Source organism: Lepisma saccharinum, chromosome 28, assembly GCF_977018435.1.
Source record: "Lepisma saccharinum chromosome 28, izLepSacc3.1, whole genome shotgun sequence".
Classification (NCBI taxonomy): Eukaryota; Metazoa; Arthropoda; class Insecta; order Zygentoma; family Lepismatidae; genus Lepisma; species Lepisma saccharinum.
In genome coordinates this window covers 14,221,930-14,247,686 of record NC_139256.1, presented here as the reverse complement: position 1 = coordinate 14,247,686, position 25,757 = coordinate 14,221,930, and the positions used below count along the sequence as shown (strand labels likewise).

The 25,757-nt window shown below is 39.7% G+C and overlaps 1 protein-coding gene across 2 annotated transcripts in view; it reads right to left on the bottom strand.

Annotated features, from left to right (window-relative positions):
• Rh50 (Rhesus blood group-associated glycoprotein Rh50) overlaps window positions 1–25,757 on the bottom strand; it is a 117,090-nt gene that overhangs the window by 54,444 nt on the left and 36,889 nt on the right. The window contains exon 1 of one of the 2 annotated variants that reach the window (XM_083114139.1): window positions 826–1,575. The exons of the other annotated variant lie outside the window; for it this stretch is intronic. Coding sequence (XP_082970265.1) covers window positions 826–1,411 — 586 coding nt within the window. The 5' untranslated portion in view covers window positions 1,412–1,575. Of the gene's footprint in view, window positions 1–825; window positions 1,576–25,757 lie in introns of those variants that run through there. 2 annotated transcript variants of the gene reach the window in all.

Here is a 25,757-nt window from a genome sequence, read left to right as displayed (position 1 = left end):
GCAATGGACTAGCTCTTTTAGCTCAAATATATATTTTGTAGGGTCTTAGATGGCGTGGTAGTAAAGCTGTCGTCTTGTAATCAAAGGTTCTCGACACTAGAGCCCGGTGAAGGCACATAGTGGCGTGTCCAGGATCTTCGAAAGGGAGGGGATATGTGTAGGGGTACATTTTTTTTAAAGTAGTTGCTCCTAATTTTACCATATTTTCCTGCCTTTGACGTTCTTTTTTTAGAAATACTGAACCAAAAGGGGGGTTATAACCCCACCAACCCCCCCCCTTAGGCACGCACTGCACTGGTTCGGATCTCCCTCTAAATTGTAGGACCTGTCCCGAATAGCCCATATGTTCATTAAGTGTAATTGAACTTTGAAGCACTATTGTATGGTATTTAGCTGTGTGGTGAAAAAAGAAACACCCCTTGCCTCCGTGCTATTTTTTTCGCTAATTTCGTGGCATTGGATTGCACCCCTACCCAAACAGGGCTCAAATTTCCTCAACGCCCTTTTTCTGGTCATTTTTTGTTCTAAATTTACCGTTATGCCCTAGTTTTGATCCGTCTTCCAGCCTCTATTCTTTCATTTTTCATCAAAAAGGAAAACGGGTCTGCCCCATGGCGTCGTCTCCTTAGAATCAAAGGGTATCGGGTTCGATACCCGGTCCAGGCACATAGTTGTTCGGATCTCACTTTAAGCTGTAGGGCCAGTCCCGAGTAGCCTATCTGTGCACTGAAAACAACTCATAAGCAAGGTTCAAGAAAAAAAACAAAAGAAAATGCAAATTCGTATTTAGAAAAAAAGAAAACAAGATTGCATAGGATGACTTACTTGGATAGGAGTGGACAAACTGATCTTTGATTGGCAGTCTTTCCTGTTGGGCAGGAAGACTTTCCACGTTCTCGTCTTCTGGTAATGAGTCATTCAGAGCAAGTTCTTCCCGCACTGATCTTTTTATTTGACTCTTTACGTCATCGTACTCAAGTTCCAGCTTGTTCAGTGCGTAGTCATTTACTTGGCTGAGAATGTCCGAGGATTGTTTCAAAGCGGCTCCCTTGTCGTCAAAGGAGGACGTTTCGTTGTCAAAGATTTCAACGTCAGTTTCGTTAAAGGCGTCCAATTCACTTTCCAGCACTTCGACACCCGCGTCATCTTGCGGGGGCGATCGGAACTGCATCCCCTCTGACATCGTACCGGGGCCATAATCCACGAAAGCTGCGAACAGGACAATGAGAATCACCTGCAGAAGCACGGCACCTTTCATGAACTTTCGACGCTCGCGCAACGTCACTCGTCGCACGCGTCGAGCGTCGCCGTCGTCGAAATCGGCCTTCTCTCGTCGTCGACGGATGTGGACGAGGCTGTATCGCACTCGACGCGTTTTCTCCTCCGATGTTTTGCTTTTCTTTTCGCCCATTTCCGTTCTCACTGCACTCCGCACAACAACATCTGACGTGAACACACCTTTCTTCCAGCTCGAGACTTGCTGGTACCCGCAACTTCCAAATCCGCCGGCACAAACAAAACACGACCGGCCACCGTTACACTGCAGCGCTCTTTCTCTTGACCTGACACTCGGAAGTTCGCTGAACGCCTGATCCGCGAGTACACTGGAAGCTGCGAGCAGTGTTGCCAAACCATAAGACAAAAAAAACCCTTTCACAAATAAATTCCCCATTTTCGCATACTGCCCGCTAATTAAAAGATAATTTAAAAGCGAAACACAGGATGTGGGACCTTGGGCATACACTACAGGCGGGCCCTGTAACAAAACTTTTTCAAAGTTCTGGAAAAATCACATTTTTTATCCTTAGTCTGAAGCACTGGTGTCCTAAACAATTAATTTACATAAATTTCGTATTTTTACCGAAGAGCAATAAGCATGTCGGTGGTTTTAAGTAAAAAATTACGTGAGGCTAATACAAATTTTTAAATTAGTGTTCCTTTCATTTCCGATATGCCACTTGGTGCAAAGTTCATTATATTTACACTGCTTCTGCTCCACAAAACTTAACACCAATGGGAACAGAAGGAAACGCACACAAAAACAGCAGTCACCGTGTATACCATTTTGCAATGTTGCTGATCATTTTCCTTGCCTGTTGAATCTGTACCATATTGGCGTTCATAAGCCCTGTTCAAGAGCATCCCAAACATACTCGTTAGGACTGAGGTCCGGCGAGCATTCAGGCCACTCAATACGAGTGATGTCTTCTGTTTCCCTGAATTCCGACACAATACGTGGGCAGGTGCGAGCGAACATTGTTATCCATAAACAGGAACTCCGTAACAAATGCTCCACGGAAATTGCGAATATATGAACGCAAAATGTTGTTTTTCTCAATTTCGAATGGGTCTGAAGCTTCATCAACCCCTCTCTCCGTACGCCAGTGTAGCGTGACAAAGCTTAAAAAACTTGGAACGACGATGTCCAGAAGAGATATTTTATTGTAATGTTATTCTCAAGATTTACAATATTCTCTAAAACTCTACTGCTCATAATCCCTTGGTGGTCCTTAAGTTTTGTGGAACAGTGTAAATACATTGGGTGTGCTCAATAGGAATCTGAGATAGTGGCAATTTTTAAACATATCCAGCAACATTCTCTATCATAATTCTCATTTGTTTATTTTTCTTTGAATTTTGACACTGGTGATTTTACATTGATTATTATAAAACATTTTCACTTTATGATTTTATTCTATAATTAAACGAATAGTGCATGCATATTAACAATTTTTTTATTCAAATATCTGAACACCATTTGGATATATTTAAGTTTGCCAAAACAATCCATTAAGTCAGGAGAAATCAGCTGAGTTGATTAATTGGAAGGCACCAGAGTCTTACGAACTCGTAACAAACCGTACACAATCAATTATTATTATCTATGTGGCTCGGGGTCTCGTACTGCCCCACCATAATAATAATAATAATAATAATAATAAAAGAGGGAGAATTCGGATTTTCGGACTCTATCTGGGACTTAAGTTCGTATTTAGGGCGTTGGAAGGGTAAATTTAAAGCCAAAATTACCTTAAATTGGCCCTTTGTGAAAATTGTGGGGGGAGGGGGGTATTAGGAAGGTTTATGAGTGTCGATAAATCACTACCCTGACTAAAAACCGACTCCCTGGAAATTTAAATCCACTTTATGCACAAACAGGTTAATCGAGGTTGGATTTACAGTTTTAAGTGGGATCCGAAGCACTATGTGCCTCCTTCAGGTGTCGAACCGGTGTCCGGTAAAAATGGCCAAGTAAAAATAGCAAATGGAAAAAATGGCCAAAGTGAAAAATTGCAAATGGAAAAATGGCGAAACTAGAAATCACAAACAGGAAGCAAAAGATAAAAAATTGATATAAATAATTCCTAAGTAAATTGTAAAGAAGAAAAATATTGATGCTGTGTATTTATTCATCTTTGATTTGATTTCGTCACTTTACAATAGGTACCGTATTTAATCAGGAAAATATTTATTCACGTTGGGTTTCAACAATATTTATTCACCTTTGATATCGTCACTTTACATGCATTGCAACTTTAAGTTATGTGCTACTCCTCGTAAGAAATCCTGCATTGTTCTTTTGTTAGCACTGTCGGTATAAATTATCCTAGTTTTCTTCTTTGGCAGTTGTCAAGTATATTGTATGAAATGTTCTCTTATACAGTTCAAAATCGAATCTTCTAGTGTTTTAGGTTCACTTGGATTGCACGGATGTTTATTTCGAATCTTCATATCATTAGAACACTTGCCTATCATTACAACTTCGGAACCAGGTGGATGATTATGGTTGTAGGAACACACATGATTTTGTTTCAATCAATTTGTTTTTAGAAATCCGAGATTTAACAATTTTCATCTTGAAATAGTAAACAAGTTCGTCTCTCTGAGAGAAATCAGTGACACAAATTAGTGCGAGGGTGTAGATAAGGGCTGGCTTCAAGCCCTGCTATGCTATGCTGCACCCGCTCCCAACTTAAGTTTCATGAATCACACATGCTTCAAATTATTTACAAAGGTTACCTTTTAATGTGATGCTATAGCGGCAGTAACTTCTGCCAGAAGAAATAAAGAAATAAACGGCATTATAATTATTTTTGGAAACGTCAAATAAAATGTATCCATTCGAAGACAAATTAATGTTAAAAGGTACCAAAAGTATATTAACTTTTAATTTCAATCTGCGAAATGCAAGACATATAATTTCTCAATTTTCATGAAAAATCAAAATATATTGTATTTGCAATTTCTATTCTCGCCATTTCTACCGTTGCCATTTTTTCCTTTGCCATTTTTACCTAAATTTGTCGAATCCGACTGTAGGTCGCTTTTGGGGGGAGGGTGTGAAGGCAAAATTCGTGACACAATTATCATAAATTGGGGTTTTGTGAAAAAAAAATTACGTTATGTTGCGAAAGAATTGGTAAGGTGTTTATAGGATTTTCGAAAAGGGGGTTACGTATCCTGTTTTTGTTAGCTAGGCCTCATTTTGCAATCATTTCCTAACTTGGCGTCTTTTTTTAAGAACACTGGGCCAAAGGTGGAAGTAAACCCCCAATCCCGCCTCTTGTGCACGCCATTGGGTGTGTAGATAAATCACGGAGTGTAACCGAAGCTTTCTTGCATAAAGGGAAATATTCTTCTCTTTCAGGGAATTTTCACTTGGGATTGCAACACTGTTTTGTTCACGCGCGCTACACACAAACTTGTTTCTGTTTTGGGGGCGTGGCTGGAGTCTCCCTTGGAACCCTCCCACTCACCCCAGCCGCGGTTCCTCCAGTGCCCCGGGCGGTGATGCTCTTGTCACGGCTGGGAAGGTAGCATCAGCAGTGTTGCCAAATCGAAGCACAGGTAACACAAAGGCAAGGCCTCCGTGAAGACAGGGAGAGAAGAGAGGGTTAATCCTGCACCAGTCAAAGGTCCAGAAACTCAGATACAATTCGCGGAAGAAATATAAGTCAGAGTAAATTTACGTTGTTATGGAATCAAAAATTCTTATAATTTCTATTAGTTTTGGACAAAAGAAGGTAAAGCATAATTTTTTCGTTACTTGGTTTAGTATCGTGTTAATTTCTTTCGTACTTGCGTTAGTGGCGTGTTACTTTCTAAGAAACGAAAACTTAAAATTTACAAAACAGTAGCTTGGCCTGTAGTATTATATGCATGTGAAACTTCGTCCCTTACATTGAAAGAGGAACATAAATTAAGAGTATTTGAAAATAAAATATTTATAAAAATATTTGGACCTAAAAGGGATGAGGAGACAGATGAGTGGAAAAGGTTACATAATTTAGAACTATATAATACCTGTATGTATTTATGTCCAGATATCAGAATAATTAAATCAAGAAGACTTAGATGGCAAGCCATGTGGCACGAATGGGAGAGGAAAGAAGAGTTTACAGGATTCTTGTTGGGAAACCTGATGGTAAGAGACCTGTAGGAAAGCCAAGACGAAGATGGAGGGATAATGTTGAGATGTACTAAAATTGGTAAGGATGGAAACGATTTGATTGATCTTGCCCAGGATAGGGACACATGGAAAAGGCTTGTCTTGGTGCAACCAACCATAAACCTTCGGGTTTCAGAAGGCTAGAGAGTTAGTTAGTTAGTTAGTTAACGCGTTACTCTTTGGTATTTGCGTTAGTAACGCGTTAGATTTTTCGGTACTTGAGTTAGTAAGGCGTTACATTTTTCGGTACTTGAGTTAGTAAGGCGTTAGATTTTTCGGTACTTGAGTTAGTAACGCGTTACATTTTTTTCGGTGCTTGAGTTAGTAACGCGTTACATTTTTCGGTGCTTGAGTTATAGCAACGCGTTACATTTTTCGGTACTTGCGTTAGTAACGCGTTACATTTTTTGGTACTTGAGTTAGTAACGCGTTACATTTTTCGGTACTTGAGTTAGTAACGCGTTACATTTTTCGGTACTTGAGTTAGTAAGGCGTTACATTTTTCGGTACTTGAGTTAGTAAGGCGTTAGATTTTTCGGTACTTGAGTTAGTAACGCGTTACATTTTTCGGTGCTTGAGTTAGCAACGCGTTAGATTTTTCGGTACTTGTGTTAGTAACGCGTTACATTTTCGGTACTTGCGTTAGTAACGCGTTACATTTTTCGGTACTTGAGTTAGTAACGCGTTACATTTTTCGGTACTTGAGTTATTAACGCGTTACATTTTTCGGTACTTGAGTTAGTAACGCGTTACATTTTTCGGTACTTGAGTTAGTAACGCGCTATTTTTGGTACTTGCGTTTGCAACAACGTTACCACTACGCCACCGGGGAGGCCCCAGGTTCACAATTGTGGGGTACTATTCCCCAGATACTTCTGTATAACGTTATTACAAGAATGACCAAGTGTCACTATCTTTTCAGGTATCGAACCCAGGACCTCTGAATCCACAGCGCCTTTTAACATTACCACTCGGCAACAGAGGCCAGCATATGGTAGATCTAAACAAGATCTTTGAATTCCACTCTAATTTCTCTGCAGGAAAAGGATGTTACGCAGAGGATGCTCGGTTGATTGGGTGGTGACAGACATCGTTGAACAATAGAGCTCTTTGTAGTTTATCCGACGACGACCATGTGATTCTTTTACTCTGCACCAGAGGACGAGAAAAAGGCTATCTGTGGGAGAGATTAGTCTTGATCGTGACGGAGAATTCTATTGGTAGGTGTAATTAAGGTCGTAGGCTTGGGTGAACGGTGAGGAGGTGACACGTCATATGGGGTTGCACAAAGGGTCCCTGGTTTTTATTGAAAATACCGTCAACATTTACCTGGAATGGTTGGGGTAACGATTTCACCGCCAAGAAAAATATATTGGTTCGAGTCCCGAGCGTCGCTGCATCAATTTCATCTCATCATCACTCATCCTCATCGTCGCGATTTGCTTAGACAGGAAGAGATGATACCCGCCCTCCATTACCTCCCTCCCCAGTCCGAATAAATTTATGAATAAAGTAAAGAATTTTCTGTTAGATGAGCACGAGTAACACTACACAATACAGCGTAGACTACATTCAAGCCTCGCCAATCCAATACAATCCTTGACAAATCTTCAACTATATTGTAATATTTACGTATGCATTGTTCTATCGTACCTCACAAAACTAGCATAATCATGTACATCAATATCAACATCCGTGCGTGAATGTCCTGCTCAGAAATGTTTAGTATGTGTGTGTGTGTGCGTGTGCGTGAATGTTTGATTGATTGATTTATTTTATTTTACTTCACGTTTTGTGCCTCTTGGCTAATTTGCGAAGATGGGGATGAGTGATGAAATTGATGAATGGACATTCACAAACAACCAAGCCCGAGCAGGATTCGAACCCGGGACTCCTAGCGTTGCAGCGCGTGTGAGTGAATGTGTTTTTCTCTTTCTTTTTTTATGTGTTGTCTTGATTTTTTAAAATCTTGTCTTTGTTCTTTCCTTGTAACCATTTTTTAATTTTTTATTTTATTTTATTCTCTCCTTTTTATGATTTTGTTTATGTACACTAGGTAAATGTCAAAAGGGGTTAGGTGGGAGAACAGCCACAGGCTGAACCTCGCCCTTTAATAAAGAAAATTTGAATACCTAGAATAAGAAAATAACAGCATTAATAAGAGGTATTCCAAATAGCATAGTAGATAGCGCTGTCTCCTTGCATTCTCTGTGCATAAGTGGTCTCGCTGGACCCAATGGGGGGTGCGGGAGCAGATTTTCTCGCATTTGTCCCCTGGATGACTGTCAAACATTTGAGTGGACTAGATCTATATATTTGCATTGCATTTTTATTATGAAATTTGCTTATTACATTTTGGGAGCGTGGGCCACCAAGTTAGGTCAACCCATTTTGGGCGAGCCATGGCCCACTTGCTCCCCACCCGTCCTTACAGCCGCCACTGTCTCGACCCTTGGCCTGTTCGAAATTCCCTCTCCTTTCGCAACGATATTAAAAAACCTGTAAAATTACATCTCATTAGAATTTCATTTCGAGTATGCACGTGAATTTCCTTGTAGTTGACCTTGTCTGTTTTCTAGATGAGTAAGTCATTCGGAGACACCCAACACTCCCTAACACCTAAGAACACCTATTCAACACCCCAAAAAGGTTTTCGCGAAGTTCCAATTATTGGATATTTTGTCTAAAAATTTCTCTTTAGACCCTAAATATAAACTTACACTCCCCCCTTCAGATGGCAAATTCTGGATACACCCATGGTCTAGATGCTTGTAGCCTATTTATTTAGACAACAACTAAAGAAAAACACACACTTGAATTCTCTATAAGAAATTCTAAGCAGATATATAATTGCTCAGAAGGAGAGGAATTTTCGTAGACGACTTTGCAGTCGCAAGCGAAAGATGCAGCGAAGCTTGTCTTTAATAAAAATATTTGAATATTTAATGATTAAAGCCCGCATCCAGTAGGTATACCCTACTTGGCGCTGGACTGGCTACCAATTTGCTAGTTTTCGCCTCACACGATACTTATCAGTAGAGCCCGGAAGTTCAGGCATTTATTTTCGTTAAAATAGGCAGGCAAAAAGGCATTTATAATGTGCTAAATAGACACTAAAAATGAAAAAAAAGGCAAAATAAACCGAAAAAAGGCACATTTAGAAGTCGCTTACTTTTATCTATAATTTCTGGCAAAATGTTAAAATCTAAATTGGGAAGAGCATTTCAATTTTCTCCGTCTTGATTGCACATAACTACAAGGTGCTTTTTAAGTTCTAAACATTCATTGATAGTTGTCTGTCAGAGAGAATGTTTTTCGTAATAGAAAATGATCTTTCTACTTCGACAGAAGTTATTGGAGCATACATAGAACAAGCTAATGTAGCTGGACTCATTTTGGTAACAGCATTTTCACCTTTTAGAATATCACAAATTGTTTTCAATTGTTTCAAGTCCTCATTTGCACTCACTACCCGTTAGCACTTTTCCGCAACAGCTGACCCCTTTTCTCCTGGCACTTCCATCATCTGCTGCACAGATTCCTCGAAGATTTTCATGGATGCTATAATTGTAATTGTCTCTGGCAATGCACCATAATGTGCAAAAGTAAACTTGAATAGCACAGGAGTTTTTTTTCACTTCACGAATTGAAGCCGCTTCATTTTCTGGAAGAGCATCGATCACCTCACTGATTTTTTGAAGGTTGTTAGCATAATATATAGCTGCTGATATCCAGGTTCCCTATCTCGTCAAGACTGGTTGCTGAGGTAAACTAAGTTCAATCGCAACTTCCTGAAATTTTCGGGTTCGAGAGGGAGATTTCAGAAATATCTTCTTTGTGTTCGAAATCAACCTGTCCACTTCAGCAGTCAATCATGGTCAAGGAAATGTTAACCGAAAGGCAATATCCTAACTCAGCATGAAATACTTTTTTCTCACACTTTTCTCCTTCAGCAATGTTGAAACATGCGTGAGTTCAATATTACTTAAATAAGGCGAAAATTATTCACGTAATAAACGGAAGAAAATTAAATGCCAACAACGTTTTTTGGGAGAAAAATAATTTATATACACATTTTTTTTAAAAAAAAATGTCAAATTTCATTGAAAAAGGCAAAAAAGGCATTATAATTAAAAATAGGCAGCGGGGTCCCAAATAGGCAAAATAGGCAAAATGAAAAGGCTTCAAAAACGTTCGAAACAACATAAGAAACGTATATCCGGAAAAATTTTATCAATATATGCAGTAGATAAAAAGAGGCATTTTGCCAAACTTCCGGGCTCTACTTACCAGCGTACTTGTCGATATACTTTTGTTACCATACGAGGGAAGTTGTAATGGCGGCCGCGTGAGATGTAAACAATGTATCACTTCACATTTTTAAAAACCGATAACTATTCAACCGAGAGGAATAACGTTTCGTGTAAAACGTTATTAGCTACAAAACAATGGCGCTGCTTAAATACATACTTTACAACGTTTACTGTATACGTATGGAAGAATAGTTTAGTTGTTTCAATTGAAAACACCGTGCACTCAGCATAGATGGTGTAACTCAACGCGCTTTTCATTTTTCATGCTGTATACGTTATACATTGCTGGAGTAACACTCGGAAACCACAGACAAAGCGCTCATTTGCACACTCACAGAATATCTTCACATGGTGAAACTTTGCTCTGATTGGCTGTTCCACAGAATCCAGTCGAGGAGAGCAAGTAGCAATTAGAACATGTCCTATTTCTCCAAACCAGTCAAGCAGTCAGCTAGGCAGCCATGATTGCTACCTAGAAAGTTAGTTCAGCGCCAACTATAGGGCATTCATACTAGTAATCCAGTTTCGTAGGGTCTTTAATATCCTAATTGCAAGCCCGTACGTACGTACCATACGGCAACGTGGCACTCTCATCAAAGCGTGATAGCGGGTGGCAAGATTTAGTAGGGGAAGCTCACGTGGGACAGGCGGAAGTAGAGTTGGCTGACCACGCAGTGGATAAACAGCGGGAGTGAAGTTTGCTGCATTAGCCAGGCAATTAGTTCCATCATCAAATCTTCCTTCTCTTAAGAGAGCATTTGTCATTAACCTCTAAAGCACAGAGCGCAATTATTTTCTTGAAGAATATTTACAAGTGTTCTTTTTATAAACGGAATTTACTTATGTCTGTGCAGAATATCTCAAACAAACAGAGCAGGACCACACAGAGAAAAGGATAAAGAAACGATGAGAAAGAGTTTAAAGCTCCACGGAACTGGATTTCTAGTAGGAGTGCCCTAGTTGGCGCTGAACTAACTTTCTAGGTAGCAATCATGGCCGCCTGGCTGACTGCTTGACTGGTTTGGAGGAATAGGAGGACATGTTCTAATTGCTACTTGCTTTCCTAGACTGGATTCTGTGGAACAGCTAATCAGAGCAAAGTTTCGCCATGTCAAGATAATCTGTGAGTGTGCAAAGGAACGGTTTTGTCTGTGGTTTCCGAGTGTTACTCCAGCAATGTATAACGTATACAGCATGAAAAATGAAAAGCGCGTTGAGTTACACCATCTATGCTGAGTGCACGGTGTTTACATTTGAAACAACTAAAATATTCTTCCATACCTGTACAGTAAACGTTGCAAAGTATGTATTTAAGCAGCGCCATTGTTTTGTACCTAATAACGTTTTATACGAAACGTTATTCCTCTCGGTTGAATAGTTATCGGCTTTTAAAAATGTGAAGTGATACATTGTTTACATCTCACGCGGTCGCCATTACAACTTCCCTCGTATGGTAACGAAAGTCTATCGACAAGTACGCTGATAAGTATCGTGTGAGGCGAAAACTAGCAAATTGGTAGCCAGTCCAGCACCAACTAGGGTATACCTACTGGAAATCCAGTTCCGTGTGATGCGGGATTAAGAGAGAAAGATATAAAGAAGGAAAGGAAGTGATAGAACAACAGAGGGAGGATGAAGAAAGATTGAGAAACGGTGAAACAAAAGGAGAGAAGAGAGAACAGAGACTAAAAGGAAGAGATAGGTAGGGGAAGAAACAGGCCCGTAGCCACGATTTTATTTCGGGGGTGGGGGGCTCATCCCTTTCCAGCACAGGCGTCGCCAGAAATATTTGTAGAAGTTCACTGATCAAACTTGATTACTAGAATTGATAATGACATTAATAATTATTAACACGGTTATAATTGTTATTTTACAATAATAACTATTGTAAGTTATTAAAGATATAACAATTTTAATCCAAATTAGTGAATATCCAACAAATTTCTTTCTTACATTTTGTACAGTTAGTTTATTGAAATTCATAGTTATTGTATTTTGTTATTAAGTTTTACACATTCCATTAAAAAAGGGGCTTTAAAAGTTAGGGCCAAATTTTACTCATAAAGTTTATATTATGACCTCTCACAAGAAAAACTTCAAGATCTAATTTTAATAGTGTATAGTGATATCCAAAGAATGAAAGGATCCACAAGTTTCAAAATGCTGTAAAATACAAATATAACCTAGTTTCTCTATTATACACTAAACTTTTATCGATCTAATGTTTCATTCTGCTAAGGAAGTAAAATTAATTACCACTATACACTATTTAAATTCGATATTTGCAGGATTTCTGGGGGGTTCAGCCCCCTTAGCACTCCCCCTGGCTACGCCTGGGAAGAAATATAGGAAGAAAGAGAAAACAGGAAGAAGAAATACAGGAAGAAAGACTGGAGAGAGATAAAGAGGACAGGAAGAAGATAATAAAGTTAGGAAGAGAGAGGTGAAGACATATACAGAGTGTTTAAAAAAGTTTCATCCGATTTCAAAAGGCTATATTTAGGAAACCAATGAACATATAATCTTGCAGTAAGTTGTAAAGTACATGTTGGGACATCAAGTTTTACTTACAGTAGGTTTTACTTTGTTGCAGGTAGATCTCTTCCAGGTACAGCTCACTCTTTAGTCCGCCATCAAAAACGCAACCCAGCAACATGAAGCATTCTGCATGCTCTGCTTCAAGAAATGTGAGTTCGTTACAACTGTGCAACGCCGAATACTGGGAGCAGTGTGATGTAGCACCGTATTTACGACGAAACTCACGCTGCACAGCTGTAACGGACTCACATTTGTTGGAGTGGAGAACGCAGAAAGGTTTCTGTGGCTGGATAGCCTCCTTGATGCGGACTAAAGAGTGAGCTATACCAGGAAGAGATCTACCTGCAACAGAGTAAAACCTACTGTAAGTAAAACTTGATGTTCCAACATGTACTTTACAACTTACTGCAAAATTCTATATTCATTGGTTTCCTAAATATACTTTTTTTCAAATCGGATGATTCTTTTTGAAACACCCTGTATATATGTGTGCATATGTATATGTATATGTATAAAGAATAAAGGAAGGGAAAGGTAGTTAAAGGAATATACGAAGATAGAGGTAGACAAGAAATAGCAGAGGAGAGAGAAAGTGAACAGAGTAAGAAATAAAGGAAGGGAGAGATAGTTTAATATATGTAAGAGGAAAGAGGAAAATAGATGACGAGCAAGAAGAAGAAATGAATATAAAAAGAGAGGAGGAGATGAAGAATTATAGGATGAAAAAGAAATGAAGGTAGGAAGAAGGAATAAATAAATACAGAAAGAGATAGAGGGAGAGAAAGAGTGAAAAAGAACACACGAAGATGAAATAATGATATGAAGAGGGAGAGGTAATGATAATTCAGGAAATGCATGTTACTTTTCTATTCATAAACTTTTGTCTTCTCGTTTAATATCTAAGAAAGTAAAAGTTAAAATATACAAAACAGTAATTTTGCCAGTATTATTATATGGATGCGAAACCTGGTCCCTTACATTGAAAGAGGAACATAAATTGAGAGTATTTGAAAATAAGATCCTTAAGAAAATCTTTGGACCTAAAAGGGATGAGGAGACAGGTGAGTGGAGAAGGTTACATAATTTAGAACTATATAATACGTGTATGTATTTATGTTCAGATATCAGAATAATTAAATCAAAAAGACAGGTGGGCAGGCCATGTGGAACGAATGGGAGAGGAAAGAGGAGTTTGCAGGATTCTTGTTGGGAAACCTGATGGTAAGAGACCTGTAGGAAGGCCAATATGAAGATGGAGGGACAACGTTGAGATGGACCTAAAGGAAATCGGTAGGGATGGAAAAGAGTATATAGATCTTGCTCAAGATAGGGACAGATGGAAGGCCTGTGTTGCTGCAGCCATGAACCTTTGGGTTTAAGAAGGCTAGAGAGTTAGTTAGAGGGAGAGGTGAAGAAATGTAGGAACAGAGAGAGGACAAATGAAGGTAGGAAGAGAGGAGAAAAGAAAGTATGAAAAGACAAACAGCACGAAAGAGAAAGAGAAGGATACAAAGATTGAGTAACAGAGGGAGAGTGAGATAGAAATGTGTAAAGAGATAGAGAGGGAGAGAGAGAAAGCTCCCCTGAAGATACCTCATCCACCCTTTTTATCCTACCAGAACAAAAGTCTGTGGTGATGTATTTAGCGAGAGAAGCCAAACATGGGAGCCAGCTGAATTGACCACCAATTCGATATAATTTTGCGAACCGAGGCAAGAATCCCGCCAAGACTGAAGCCGCAAGGCGAGGCAAGAGGCAGCACGCGAAGACTTTCAGGATTTCGCTGCTCAACCAGGCTTTTGTTGCGTGCCTTTGAAGCGACATGAAAACAGGGAACGAAGCAGCCAGACGATGCTTAATTCAGATCTTCAGGGCGGAGGCGGAATAATAAGGGAAGGCGTAAAAATCTTAAGTCCCAGAAGATAACAGAACGGGTTCTTATTCGGCATGAAGGTCACTCACTCGGTGGAAGAGAGATCTTTCCTTTGCTTCAGCGCTTCTCAAAGGTTTGGCAGTTTTAGCCCATTTTATGCTCAGATCGAATAAACAGGACTGGGAATCGAACCCTGGAAGGAGGCTGGATATTTGGGTATTTTAGAAAAGGACCACCCCTTACAATTTCAGACCGAAGCGACAAGCGACAGTAGGTTTCATATTGAAGTGACTAGCGACATATGCAACTTCAGTATATAAGCAAGCAATCACCGCCAATGCGCGACTAACAGACCGAGGAGACACGATGACCACCATTGAGGAAAAGTCCCAGTCCGAGCTACACTTTGCAGTTTGTTGTGTCTTTTTTGTTAGAAAGGTTGTGTTGATTACTGAAGGTTCGCTTCCAAGCCATATATGTCGCGTGTCGCTAAGTAACTAACTCTCTAGCCTTCTTAAACCCGAAGGTTCATGGCTGCAGCAACACAGGCCTTCCATCTGTCCCTATCTTGAGCAAGATCTATATACTCTTTTCCATCCCTACCGATTTCCTTTAGGTCCATCTCAACGTTGTCCCTCCATCTTCGTCTTGGTCTTCCTACAGGTCTCTTACCATCAGGTTTCCCAACAAGAATCCTGTGAACTCCTCTTTCCTCTCCCATTCGTGCCACATGGCCTGTCCACCTAAGTCTTCTTGATTTAATTATTCTAATAATATCTGGAAATGAATACAAATTATGTAGTTCTAGATTATGTAACCTTCTTCACTCACCTGTATCCTCATCCCTTTTAGGTCCAAATATTTTCCTAAGGATCTTATTTTCAAATACTCTCAATTTATGTTCCTCTTTCAATGTAAGGGACCAAGTTTCACACCCATACGAGGGCCACTATTTATATTTTGAGCCTTGGCAACACTGATTGAAGTTAGGCGCGATTTGACGTTTGCACGGAAACGTCTGGAATTATTGACCATAACGTACTTCAAATGTTTTGCCAATAGCTTCATTTGTGTTGTTTATGTTGCCTTGGAGATTGCGCGACAACAATAAAATTGAATTAACTCGTGAACATTTTCGTGCGATGATTTTTTACGATTTTCGACGTGGATTATCAAGACAAGAGTGCATCGATCAACTTACTTCCACATTTGGCGATGAAGCCCCATCCTTTTCCACTGTGAAACGCTGGTATAACGAAATTAATCGTGGCCGCCATTCGCTCACCGACGAGATTCGCGAAGGTCGTCCAAAATCAGTTGTTGTTCAAGAAAACATTGATGCTGTGCAAAACCTAATACTGCAAGATCGTCATGTGACATACTGTGAGAGTGAGGCAACCATAGGCATTAGTTCCACCAGCATATATAAAATATTACATGCAGAGGCGAAGATATAGTACAAGCAATGCAAGCACTGCTTGCATAATTCGAATATCATTTAATGTACTTAATGTTCTAACCGTATTTAGTTTCCATCGCACTCGATTTCGCGAAAAAATGCGGCCGCAAACTCCCCCAGCAGCTCTGTAGCAAGCACCAGCCTCAATGCTTGCTGCCGTTCTGCGGGAAAATAAGACCTCCGAAGGAGTCACATGGCGAAGCGTGAAATTTTGGTGGAACCCGTCCACAAAGCTTCTACAAAAAGCTGTGCTTTCCGAGCTTGCGTGATTCCCGAAAATAGCCGAGTTCAACCGAAAGCAGAAGGATTCATCTATGGGTACGTTGCGAGCAAAAACTAGTAACGAATATTTGTCTTCATGAACACGTAAACAAGATCGCAAATATAATAATAATTGTTAGTCATAAAATAACTAAAAGAAGTTATTATCACTGTTCTAAATTCCATATATATCATATTATATTACAAATTATTTTAGATTTCGCGAAATGTAAAACGCGTAAAAAAAAAGTTGACATTGGGAGTTGGGGCAGTGGAATTTCTGCACCCCCGTGAAGAGTTTTCTCAGGGAGGGAGGGAAGATTGGACGGACCTTGGTCCTGCACCCTGCTTCCTGGTCGGTCCAGCTCAAATTACGCCAGAAGTGTTGACCGGTACCAGTGTTTGCAACTGCCAAATTATTTACGCAGTAATTCAAGTGAGCTCTTTCACAAATTTTACAATCAATAAATTGACTGCTTTTGAATAAAACTTGGGGTGAAAATAAAGCTATCTGAGAAAGAACTATCTACTGATATTTGTACATGGCATAGAAGTAAATCGTATACATTCTGCATATTATGAGCACAAGAATATGTTTTAATGATTGATTGATTGATTTGTTGTTTTAAGTCCACTTTATGCACAGTAAGGCTAATCGGGACTGGACCTACAGTTTAAAATGGGATCTGAAACACTTGTGCCTCCACCGGGTATCGAACCCGGAACCCCTTGATTGCAAGGCGACGACACTACCACTGCGCCATCGGGGAGGCCCGAATATGTTTTAAGTTCTATTATTATGACGCAAGTGGTGTTCCCAGGGTCTTTTTACGGTCCCCATTTTGTCATCTTTTCCTTCCTTTGACGTTTTTTCTTAGATATACTGGGCCAAAAGGGGGTTATGTCTACCATCCACCCCCCCCCCTTCGCCCCGAGCACGCCATTGAATGACACTTTATTACTTAAATATTAATGTACATACTCGTTCTGCTGAAATGATTCTGATTCCTCCGCGTAATTTTTATCTCCAAACTGATATATCTTTCCTTTGTGACGGATAAAATTAAGGAAATAGGTTGGTATCACTTTCTGTTGTTTCAGAGATTTTCAAAGTGATCTTGTGTGGATGCTTGCAGTTGTGGAAAGCGCGTGGGATAGTGTGAGTGTTTGTTGCTTCGTGTTTTGTGCTGTGAATTTATCGGAATGAACGCGTATTTAGGAACGGTTGATGTGAAGTGCGGGTGTATTATTGAGCAATTGAAAATTGCTTCGTTTAGCTCGAGAGAGATAAGTGTTAAAATGAAAATCGTGGAAGGGGGTCGACCAACACCGCATTTACCGGACTTAAAACAAGTTAGCCCAAGGGGCTTTGTGCGACATTTCCAAAGCAATTTGTACCACAAGTTTATTTGGCTAGCAGGTTGTGAAGCACGCAGTAGGTTGTACTGTTGGCCATGCGTATTGTTCGCCGTGCACAAGACGAACTCCGTGTGGTCAAGTGAGGGATACTGTGATCTGAATAACGTGCACAATGCATTACAGAGACATGAAAAAGCAGAATCTCACATAAGGGCATTTTTAACTCTGAAGGAATTCGGAAAATCTCGTGTGGATTTTGCTCTGGATCACCACAGACTAGTAACAATCGAGCGCCATAACAAAGTTGTTCGTCAAAATCGCGACATTTTAAAGCGTCTTGCAAGTGTAACAACCTTTCTTGGTAGTCAAGAATTATCATTCCGGGGACACAATGAAAGTGAGGCATCATTGAACCGTGGAAATTATGTAGAACTTGTAAATATGTTGGCAGAATTTGATACTTTGCTGGCAAGTCATTTGGAGAATTCTACAACATTTACTGGCTTGTCAAGTGAGATTCAGAATGACCTTATTAAAAGCACGAGTGGTGTCATAACGGACGCAATTAAGGCCGAGGTAAGTGAAACCAAGTTCGTAGCTATTATGATCGATGAATCCTCGGACGTATCACGGAAATCGCAACTTTCGACGATGTTTCGTTACGTGACGAAGTCAGGAAAAATTGTTGAGCGTTTCTGGGGGTTTGAGGATGTCAGCAGGAACCGAACTGCAGCTGTAATTGCTGCACACGTTGTTGAAACAATTCGAAAATAGGCTGGGAATCAAAATTGGTGTGTCAAACATACGACGGGGCAGCCGTAATGGCAGGGGATCTCTCGGGGACACAAGCACGAGTCAGACAGATTTTCCCTAGTGCAATATTTGTTCACTGTTTTGCACATTGCTTAAATTTAGTACTTTCTCAAACAGTGAGCAACATTAGTGAATGCAAAGTGTTTTTCTCGACGCTAAGTGGCCTTGCTTCTTTCTTTTCGCATTCGACAAAAAGAAATGCTGCTCTCGACGATATAGTTAAAGCAAGGTTACTTGAAGTGGTTCAGACCAGGTGGAACTACAGTGAACGGCTTGTACAAAAAACGTCCGAAAATAGAGTGAAGATAATTGAAATGTTTGAGGACATTATTGGCAATGCACAAGACTGGGACAGTGAAACAATTTCTTCTGCGGGTGGTTTCTTGGCATTCCTGGATAGTTTCGAAACCAACTTTTTTCTTCTCTTGTTTGGGGAAATATTTTCCTTGACGGGATATTTATTTAATGTGCTGCAAACAAAAACTATGGATATTGGATTTTGCCTCAAAGAAATTGAAAGTGTCAATAGTGACATTACCAAGAAACGAGAACAATTTGACATAATTTATACAAGGACAATAGATATTGCAGGAGTACCACAGCCGAGAAGGAAGAGGAACAATGTAGGCGACACAAAATCTCAGTACCAACGTATATATTGTGAAGTTATAGACAACATCATAAGCCAACTGTCTTCACGTTTTGAAAACCTTGAGGCCCTACGATTTGTTGAATTGCTCGATAGCGGGAAATTTCGCATGTATGCTGCTACATTTCCAGAAACTGCCTTCTCATCGCTTATGCAACTGTACATCCAGCATTTTGACAAAACCTTGTTGCACACCGAGCTCAGTATTGCCTATTCTCGGGATTGTTTCCGCAATAAGAGTGTAAAGGACATCTTGAAGTACATTGTAAACAACGAATTACAACAAGTGATGCCCGAACTCCACAAACTGTGTCTGCTAGTACTGACTATACCAGCCACAACAGCGTCAGTTGAAAGATCGTTTTCAACGCTGAAACGTATCAAGACATTCGCCAGGAACAGCATGGGTCAGGAAAGGTTGTCAGCCCTTGCTCATTTGTCCATTGAGAAGGAACTATTAAAGGAACTCAAAATGGATGAAACTAAATTTTACGATTGTGTGCTTAAACATTTTCTAGAGAAGAAAAGAAGAATGGAGTATGAATATCGTCACTAAGGGTGGCATCCAATGGACCAAGAGTTTGAAATTTATTGTGGTGAGTACATCGTCTATGCATGTGTTTCTTTGCTTTGAAATGATTTTTTTATTGTTTGTGTTTAACTTTTTATTTAGTGTTTAAGTTACTCCAATGCGGTTTTTAGGGTGCCCAAAAATACTAAATTACATCATGCAGCGTAAAATAAACAAATGATTCCCATTTTTTTTTATCTAAATCGGTTTGGTCACCGTTTGACCATATTAAATAATAATGAACAAATAAAGGTACTAATAAGTAAGTAAGAAATTCCGTCTCCCTTTAGTCGTATGCGGAAAGTTCGCATATGCAAAACGTTTAATATCATATGAATAACGTTACCTGGATTTTTTTTAAAAAGTAAATGTGACGTTTGCGGATCATATGGTTTATTTTTAGTACAATCACTTTATTACGATATTTTGACAAATCCAGCGACTGGGTAAATGAGGCTATAAACCTTGAATCTTTCCCCTCGGCATGTCGTTGTACTACATGTTTTGTTGTACTGAAACATTGCTTGCCTCCTTCGTAAGACTACGCTTCGCTACTGATTACATGATCATTTAGCTGTGAGAAAGGTATGTTCTCGTTGGATCCCACACAATTTGACAAGAACTGAAAAAGACGCTCGCGTCAATTGGTGCAAACAAATGCTCAATAAATACAATCGTGGTGCTTCAAAAGACGTAGATAAGATTGTAACAGGTGACGAATCATGGATATATGCATATGAGCCGGAACGTAAACAGATGAACCCAATCCAACAAAAGTTGTTCGCGCTCGAAGCACATCGAAACAAATGGTCGCGTTTTTTTTTTTTCGGGAAAACTGGTCATGTGGCAACTGTGCCTTTAGAGGAACGTAGAACGGTCAACTCTGAATGGTACACAACAATTTGTTTGCCAGAGGTCTTCGGTCAAATACGGAAAACAAACAAACGCCCTCGGATCATTCTTCATCAAGACAATGCCAGCTGTCACACATCTCGTCTAACAAGCGACTTTAGGAACAGTCAAAAAATCGAATTGATGGGTCATCCGCCGTACGGTCCTGATTTGGCAACCAATGACTTCTTCTTGTTCCCGAATGTCAAGAATAAATTGCGTGGACAACGATTTTCGTCGGCGGAAGACGCCGTTGATGCGTTCAAAAACCATATTATGGAGGTGTGTCAAGAAGATTGAAAAAACTGCTTTGACAAATGGTTCGAACGAATGCAAAAGTGTATTGACCATAAAGGAGAATACTTCGAAAAACAATAAAGCAGTTTTCAATGCCAAATTCCTGTTTTTTCATTGTTAGGCTCAAAATATAAATAGTGACCCTCGTATAATACTACTGGCAAAATTACGGTTTTGTATATTTTAACTTTTAGTTTCTTAGATATTAAACCAGAAGACAAAAGTTTATGAAGCGACAGGCGACAAACGAAATCATACTTCAGAAATAAATGCAACCTTTCGTACCGAGGTGCCACAACAAAGCCGCACGTGTCGCTTGTCGCTTGCATGTTGCTCGGAGTGACCTGTTTCTTTCAATATCGTACATCGTGTCGCCTCGGTCTGTTGGTTGCGAATGCGAAATGAATGTTTTTCTACAGACTGCATGGGGCCCGTGTTGCTTGTCGCCTCGGTCTGAAAGCCTCCTTACAAAAAGCTGAACGCTACCAATTTGGAATTGAAGTATGAATTCTTTATCATGCATAATAATAATTAAAAATAATAGTTGCATGGTCCATACATATATTTATAAAACTGAATCATTATTTAGACATTTAATTCCCCAGCCAACTTTTTATGGTGTACCTTGTGATTTGCAATGAAAATATATTATCTTGTGGTATTATCATCTCAATTCAATCATACTCCTTGACAGCTAGCCTAGAGTGGCAGTACAATGGCCTGCGTGAAGAAAGATGCGCAGTCGCATGCGCTGATGGAGAAAAATGGTCGTGTGGGAGGAGTTATCTGTGACGTCAGATGATTGTGAAGATACATAAAGGATACATCCACAATCTTGTGCAAACAAGCATTGTATAAATAGAACTACTGCTGCAAAGAATAACAAACTGCATGTTTCTGTCACCATCGGGTCTTAGGTTGGGTTACTAGATATGAACATTGTAATGAGAAATTCAACAGTTTAATTGACAGGGAGAGACAATGGAACGTGAATCTAACAGAAGACGTAAATTAATTGTTATTGTATGCAATCTATTGGTCGTTTATTCCCTGTCGTCGTAACCTGTAATCTATACTCTTTGTGTGTAACAGCAGGTGCTTTAATGATGAGTAGACAAATGACAAAGGACCACACCTTCATCGAGCCCACAACGAGCGAATCAGTGTTGCCACATGTGGAAAAATTTAACTACAGTGTTGCCATATGTGGAAAAATGCAGCTATTTTTCTGTAAAAATGGGGGGGAGTGATTTTATGGACAAAGTTCAACATTTCGGAGATGGAATGCATTCTGATAAGAGCTCGAATGCGCTTCAGCGATGTAGTTGTTCGATTCCATTGATATTTCAATGCATACTTCGCGTACGAATAACATCAAATTATTGAATTTGTATCTGCTCTTAAATCCACACAGAAAAGTTAATCGGAATGTGGGATCCAAGCATCAAGTTACTGAGAACCTCGCAATACCGTGATGTGCCTATTTGTATGCTCAGATCAATGCAATGGAAGTTTTTACAAAACGGAACGCTTTACTTTAAAATGGTGTTGTCTTTTTTGGTCTGATTACCACAATGCTCTGCTTTTATTTTAAAATTTTAATTTTTCTCAAAATTTCGGGAGGGGCTGCAGCCCCACCAGCTTTCCGCTGCGTACGCCAGTAACTCCTTGCAACATAACCACGGGTAAAGTTTCTTTGAAATTGCTTATGGACTTTCCATATGTCGTCGTGGTAACGTCGTCGCTTTGTAATCAAGGGTCCCGTGTTCGATTCCCGGTGCAAGTACATAGTGGTTAGGATCCCATCTAAAACTATAGGTCCAGTCCCAATTAGCCTATCTGAGGACAAAAGTGGACTTAAAGGAAAATTTGAAATTTCTTATGAATGAAGGGAAATATTGCAGTAAAGTGATTTATTTGCTTTGAAGGGATGGCTACACTGAAGTGAATTATGGGGAAAGGGGTGACTGTGGGAAGAGGTAACTCCCACACACCTGAATAAAAAAAGCCTCCGAGGTGGAACGGTAACAGTAGAAAAAGCCCCTCAAACAAATACAATAAATATATTGTTGTCATTTGACTGTTGCTGGAAAATACATGGGCGTTGTTCGGTGGAACAGGTGGGCCGGTGACGTCACTTCCTATTAATTCTGGCTTCCGCTAATTGCTACTTGTCTCGCGAATTGAAGACACGAACAACCAACCTCTACTTTCATTGCCTTTGTTGAATGCTTCATAAGTGCATTTAAAGTCTTCGTGAAAACTTCTTCACATGTTTCACAGATGTTGGAAGGCGAAAAGTAACAGTTTTTCACTGCTACTAAAAGGAAACACGACTTACAAGAGTATAAATTTCTCCACATGTTGTGCAAGTGAACGCGATTTTTCAAGTCGACTATATCTGCTGGACACGATGATTGAATTTTAAGATTCCCATGCATTCTTTATGGAGGAAAAAAAGGTAACAGTTCGTTATATCGGAGACACTTTTCTTCAAATTTACAGGAGAAACTACTTACTGAAATCAGTTTCTGTAGCATTGTCGAAGTTCTTCGAGGTATTTTCTTTCGCAGAAACTGAAAACTTCATCATAGAATGCCGCAGAACAAGAAATAATCACTTTTTATGAACTTGCATTTTCTGTAAAGCGACAACATTATGCCGTTGTTTCCATTATGTACCTGTAGATGGCGCGAGCGTCGAAAGTCACGCGGTTTCGCCAGTGTTTCCAAACGTGCCTTTTTCTACGAGATTTTTTAAACTATGCTTACCTAACCTAACCCAACCTAACCTAACCTTGGCGGAAATGGTCTGTGGGGCTATAGTGAATGGGTTTTGGGGCTATCCGTCAATGGTTCGGGGGGTTATCGTGAATGGTTTTTGGGGGCTATCGTGAATGGTTTTTGGGGCTATCCGTCAATGGTTCGTGGGGTTATCGTGAATGGTTCTTTGGGGCTATCGTGAATGGTTTTTGGGGCTATCCGTCAATGGTTCGTGGGGTTATCGTGAATGGTTCTTTGGGGCTATCTGAATGGTTTTTGGGGCTATCCGTCAATGGTTCGTGGGGTTATCGTGAATGTTTTTTGGGGCTATCGTGAATGGTTTTTGGGGCTATCCGTCAATGGTTCGTGGGGCTACCCGTCAATGGTTTCTGATGACATAATGAACACGAAAGTAGGTATTTTTCGGTTACGAAGGTTGAAACACTGCGCGCGATGATCCACAGCTGTGCGCGCCATATTGTATGTTCCGCAACGGAAGAAAGGAACGAAAAGAATTACTCGTAATGTAAAAAATCGATGTTATTTTCGTGTAAAAAGCATAATGGCACCTTCAACTATGTTCCGCAATACACAATTCGTAAGTACGAACCATGAGAAACACAAAATATCCGATTGTAATGTGTCTCTGATATAACGAACTATTACCGGAAAAAAAAAAACGTAACAACTTCAAGTTACGGCTAATCAAATTAGAGTTTCGACTTTTCCTAACACAAGCAAAATCTTCAACCCGTCATCTTTCCGTTCATGTGTTTTACTACGCCATTGGAAGTTTGGTATTTCCTAGAGAGCAAGTAAAATAACACTCCCTTAAGCGTAATGTTAAGTTTTCTCCCCCTCCTACAACCATCCAGCTCACCGTTGGGACAGGTCGGTGGAGAAGGAGCAGTTTAGGGTCCTAGCGTCTGGCTGGACACAAACTGTTCCTCCTGTCCGTAATGTGGGGGATAGAGTTTGTAATCTGTGATGACATGTGGATTTTATTGCACCCGGAAAATATGCTAGAAGTACGTTGAAAAATCCATCTGGAGTGCAACATTTTCTTTAGTTTAAGCTCACGTTAAGGCTAATCGGGACTGAACCTACCGTTTAAAGTGAGATACGAATTACATTGTTTCTCCACGGGCATCGAACTCGGCGCCTCTTGATTGCAAGGCGACGACGTTACCACTGCGTCATAGGGAGGCTCCTTGCAGTTACAAGTAACAGTTACTATTTATTGAGGTGTTCTGTTACTAGTTACTTTAACAGTAAGTAGCTGTAACAGTTACAGACTTACTATTCGGCAATAATCAACAGTTACTTTTAAATTGTTAATCGAGGATCATTAATTGTAATAATAATAATAATACATAAAGACTTACGTACAGTATTTTGAAAATTTGACCAGTTCTACAGCAACAACTCTTATTTATTGTACATATTTATTATATATTAATTATATCAGGAGCGTATATTCCAGGCTAGCTAGGCTATCTGCGAAGCCTGAAGCCTAGAGAGTAAAACACAGAAGATAAATCGATTAGAAACTGTGAATAAGACAAATGCGATTCATAGGAGTTGGCAACCTGAATTCTTAGGAGTTGGCAACTTGAATTCTTAAGAGTTGGCAACCTGAATTCTTAGGAGTTGGCAACCTGAATTCTTAAGAGTTGGCAACCTAGGGTGACCAGACACATACATTCAAAAAAGAGGACAGAGCATGGTGAAAAAGGAGGACAAAGTCATAGAAAAGAGGACACCGCAAAAAATGGCAACTCACTTTACCATTACTTACGATTTAATCAATATTAAAAAAAATACCAACACTTTGCTCACAGATAATTCTGATAATTTTCTCAATAATTTCCTCTTCCCTTTAAGCAACGAAAGCAAACTCCTAATCTACTATTTAACACATGACAATCATAAATAAGAATATCTATAATTTGTAGCACAGAATGTTACTATTTTTCCAATTCTTGGATATTAGAATGCAATACCCTCATAAGTGAATGCAAATGTAACAAGTAAGCTTCACTTTCACTTATTTCCAAAAACTGAATTAAAATTTTAGGTAGCTTAGATTGGGTCAAGAAATATGATTTTAATTCCAGGAACATTTCTAGCAGTCTTTCAACAGCAGGGGAAAGTGACAGCCACCTTACACTTTACCTCATATTCCTTTCTTCCATACTTGAAAAGCTGGATATATTCTTGCGAGAGCATTGTTGAATTTACGCTTTCGCTTCGTTATTTCATAAAAGTTAATATTACTTAATAATCAAAATTCTCACTACGCGTTTCTGTATCGCGTGTGTATGACTCGAAAATGAACAGGCCACCCTCTGTGGCGGAGTGGTTAGCACACCGTGCCACAATGCCAGAGGTCCCGTGTTCGAATCCCAGCCTGGGCATGGGTGTTCTTTGTGAGTGTCCCTTCATGAAAATCATCATGTCATAGCTCATCCTCATCTTCGCGATTAGTCAAAAGTGGCAAAAAGTGAATTAAAAGAAGCCAT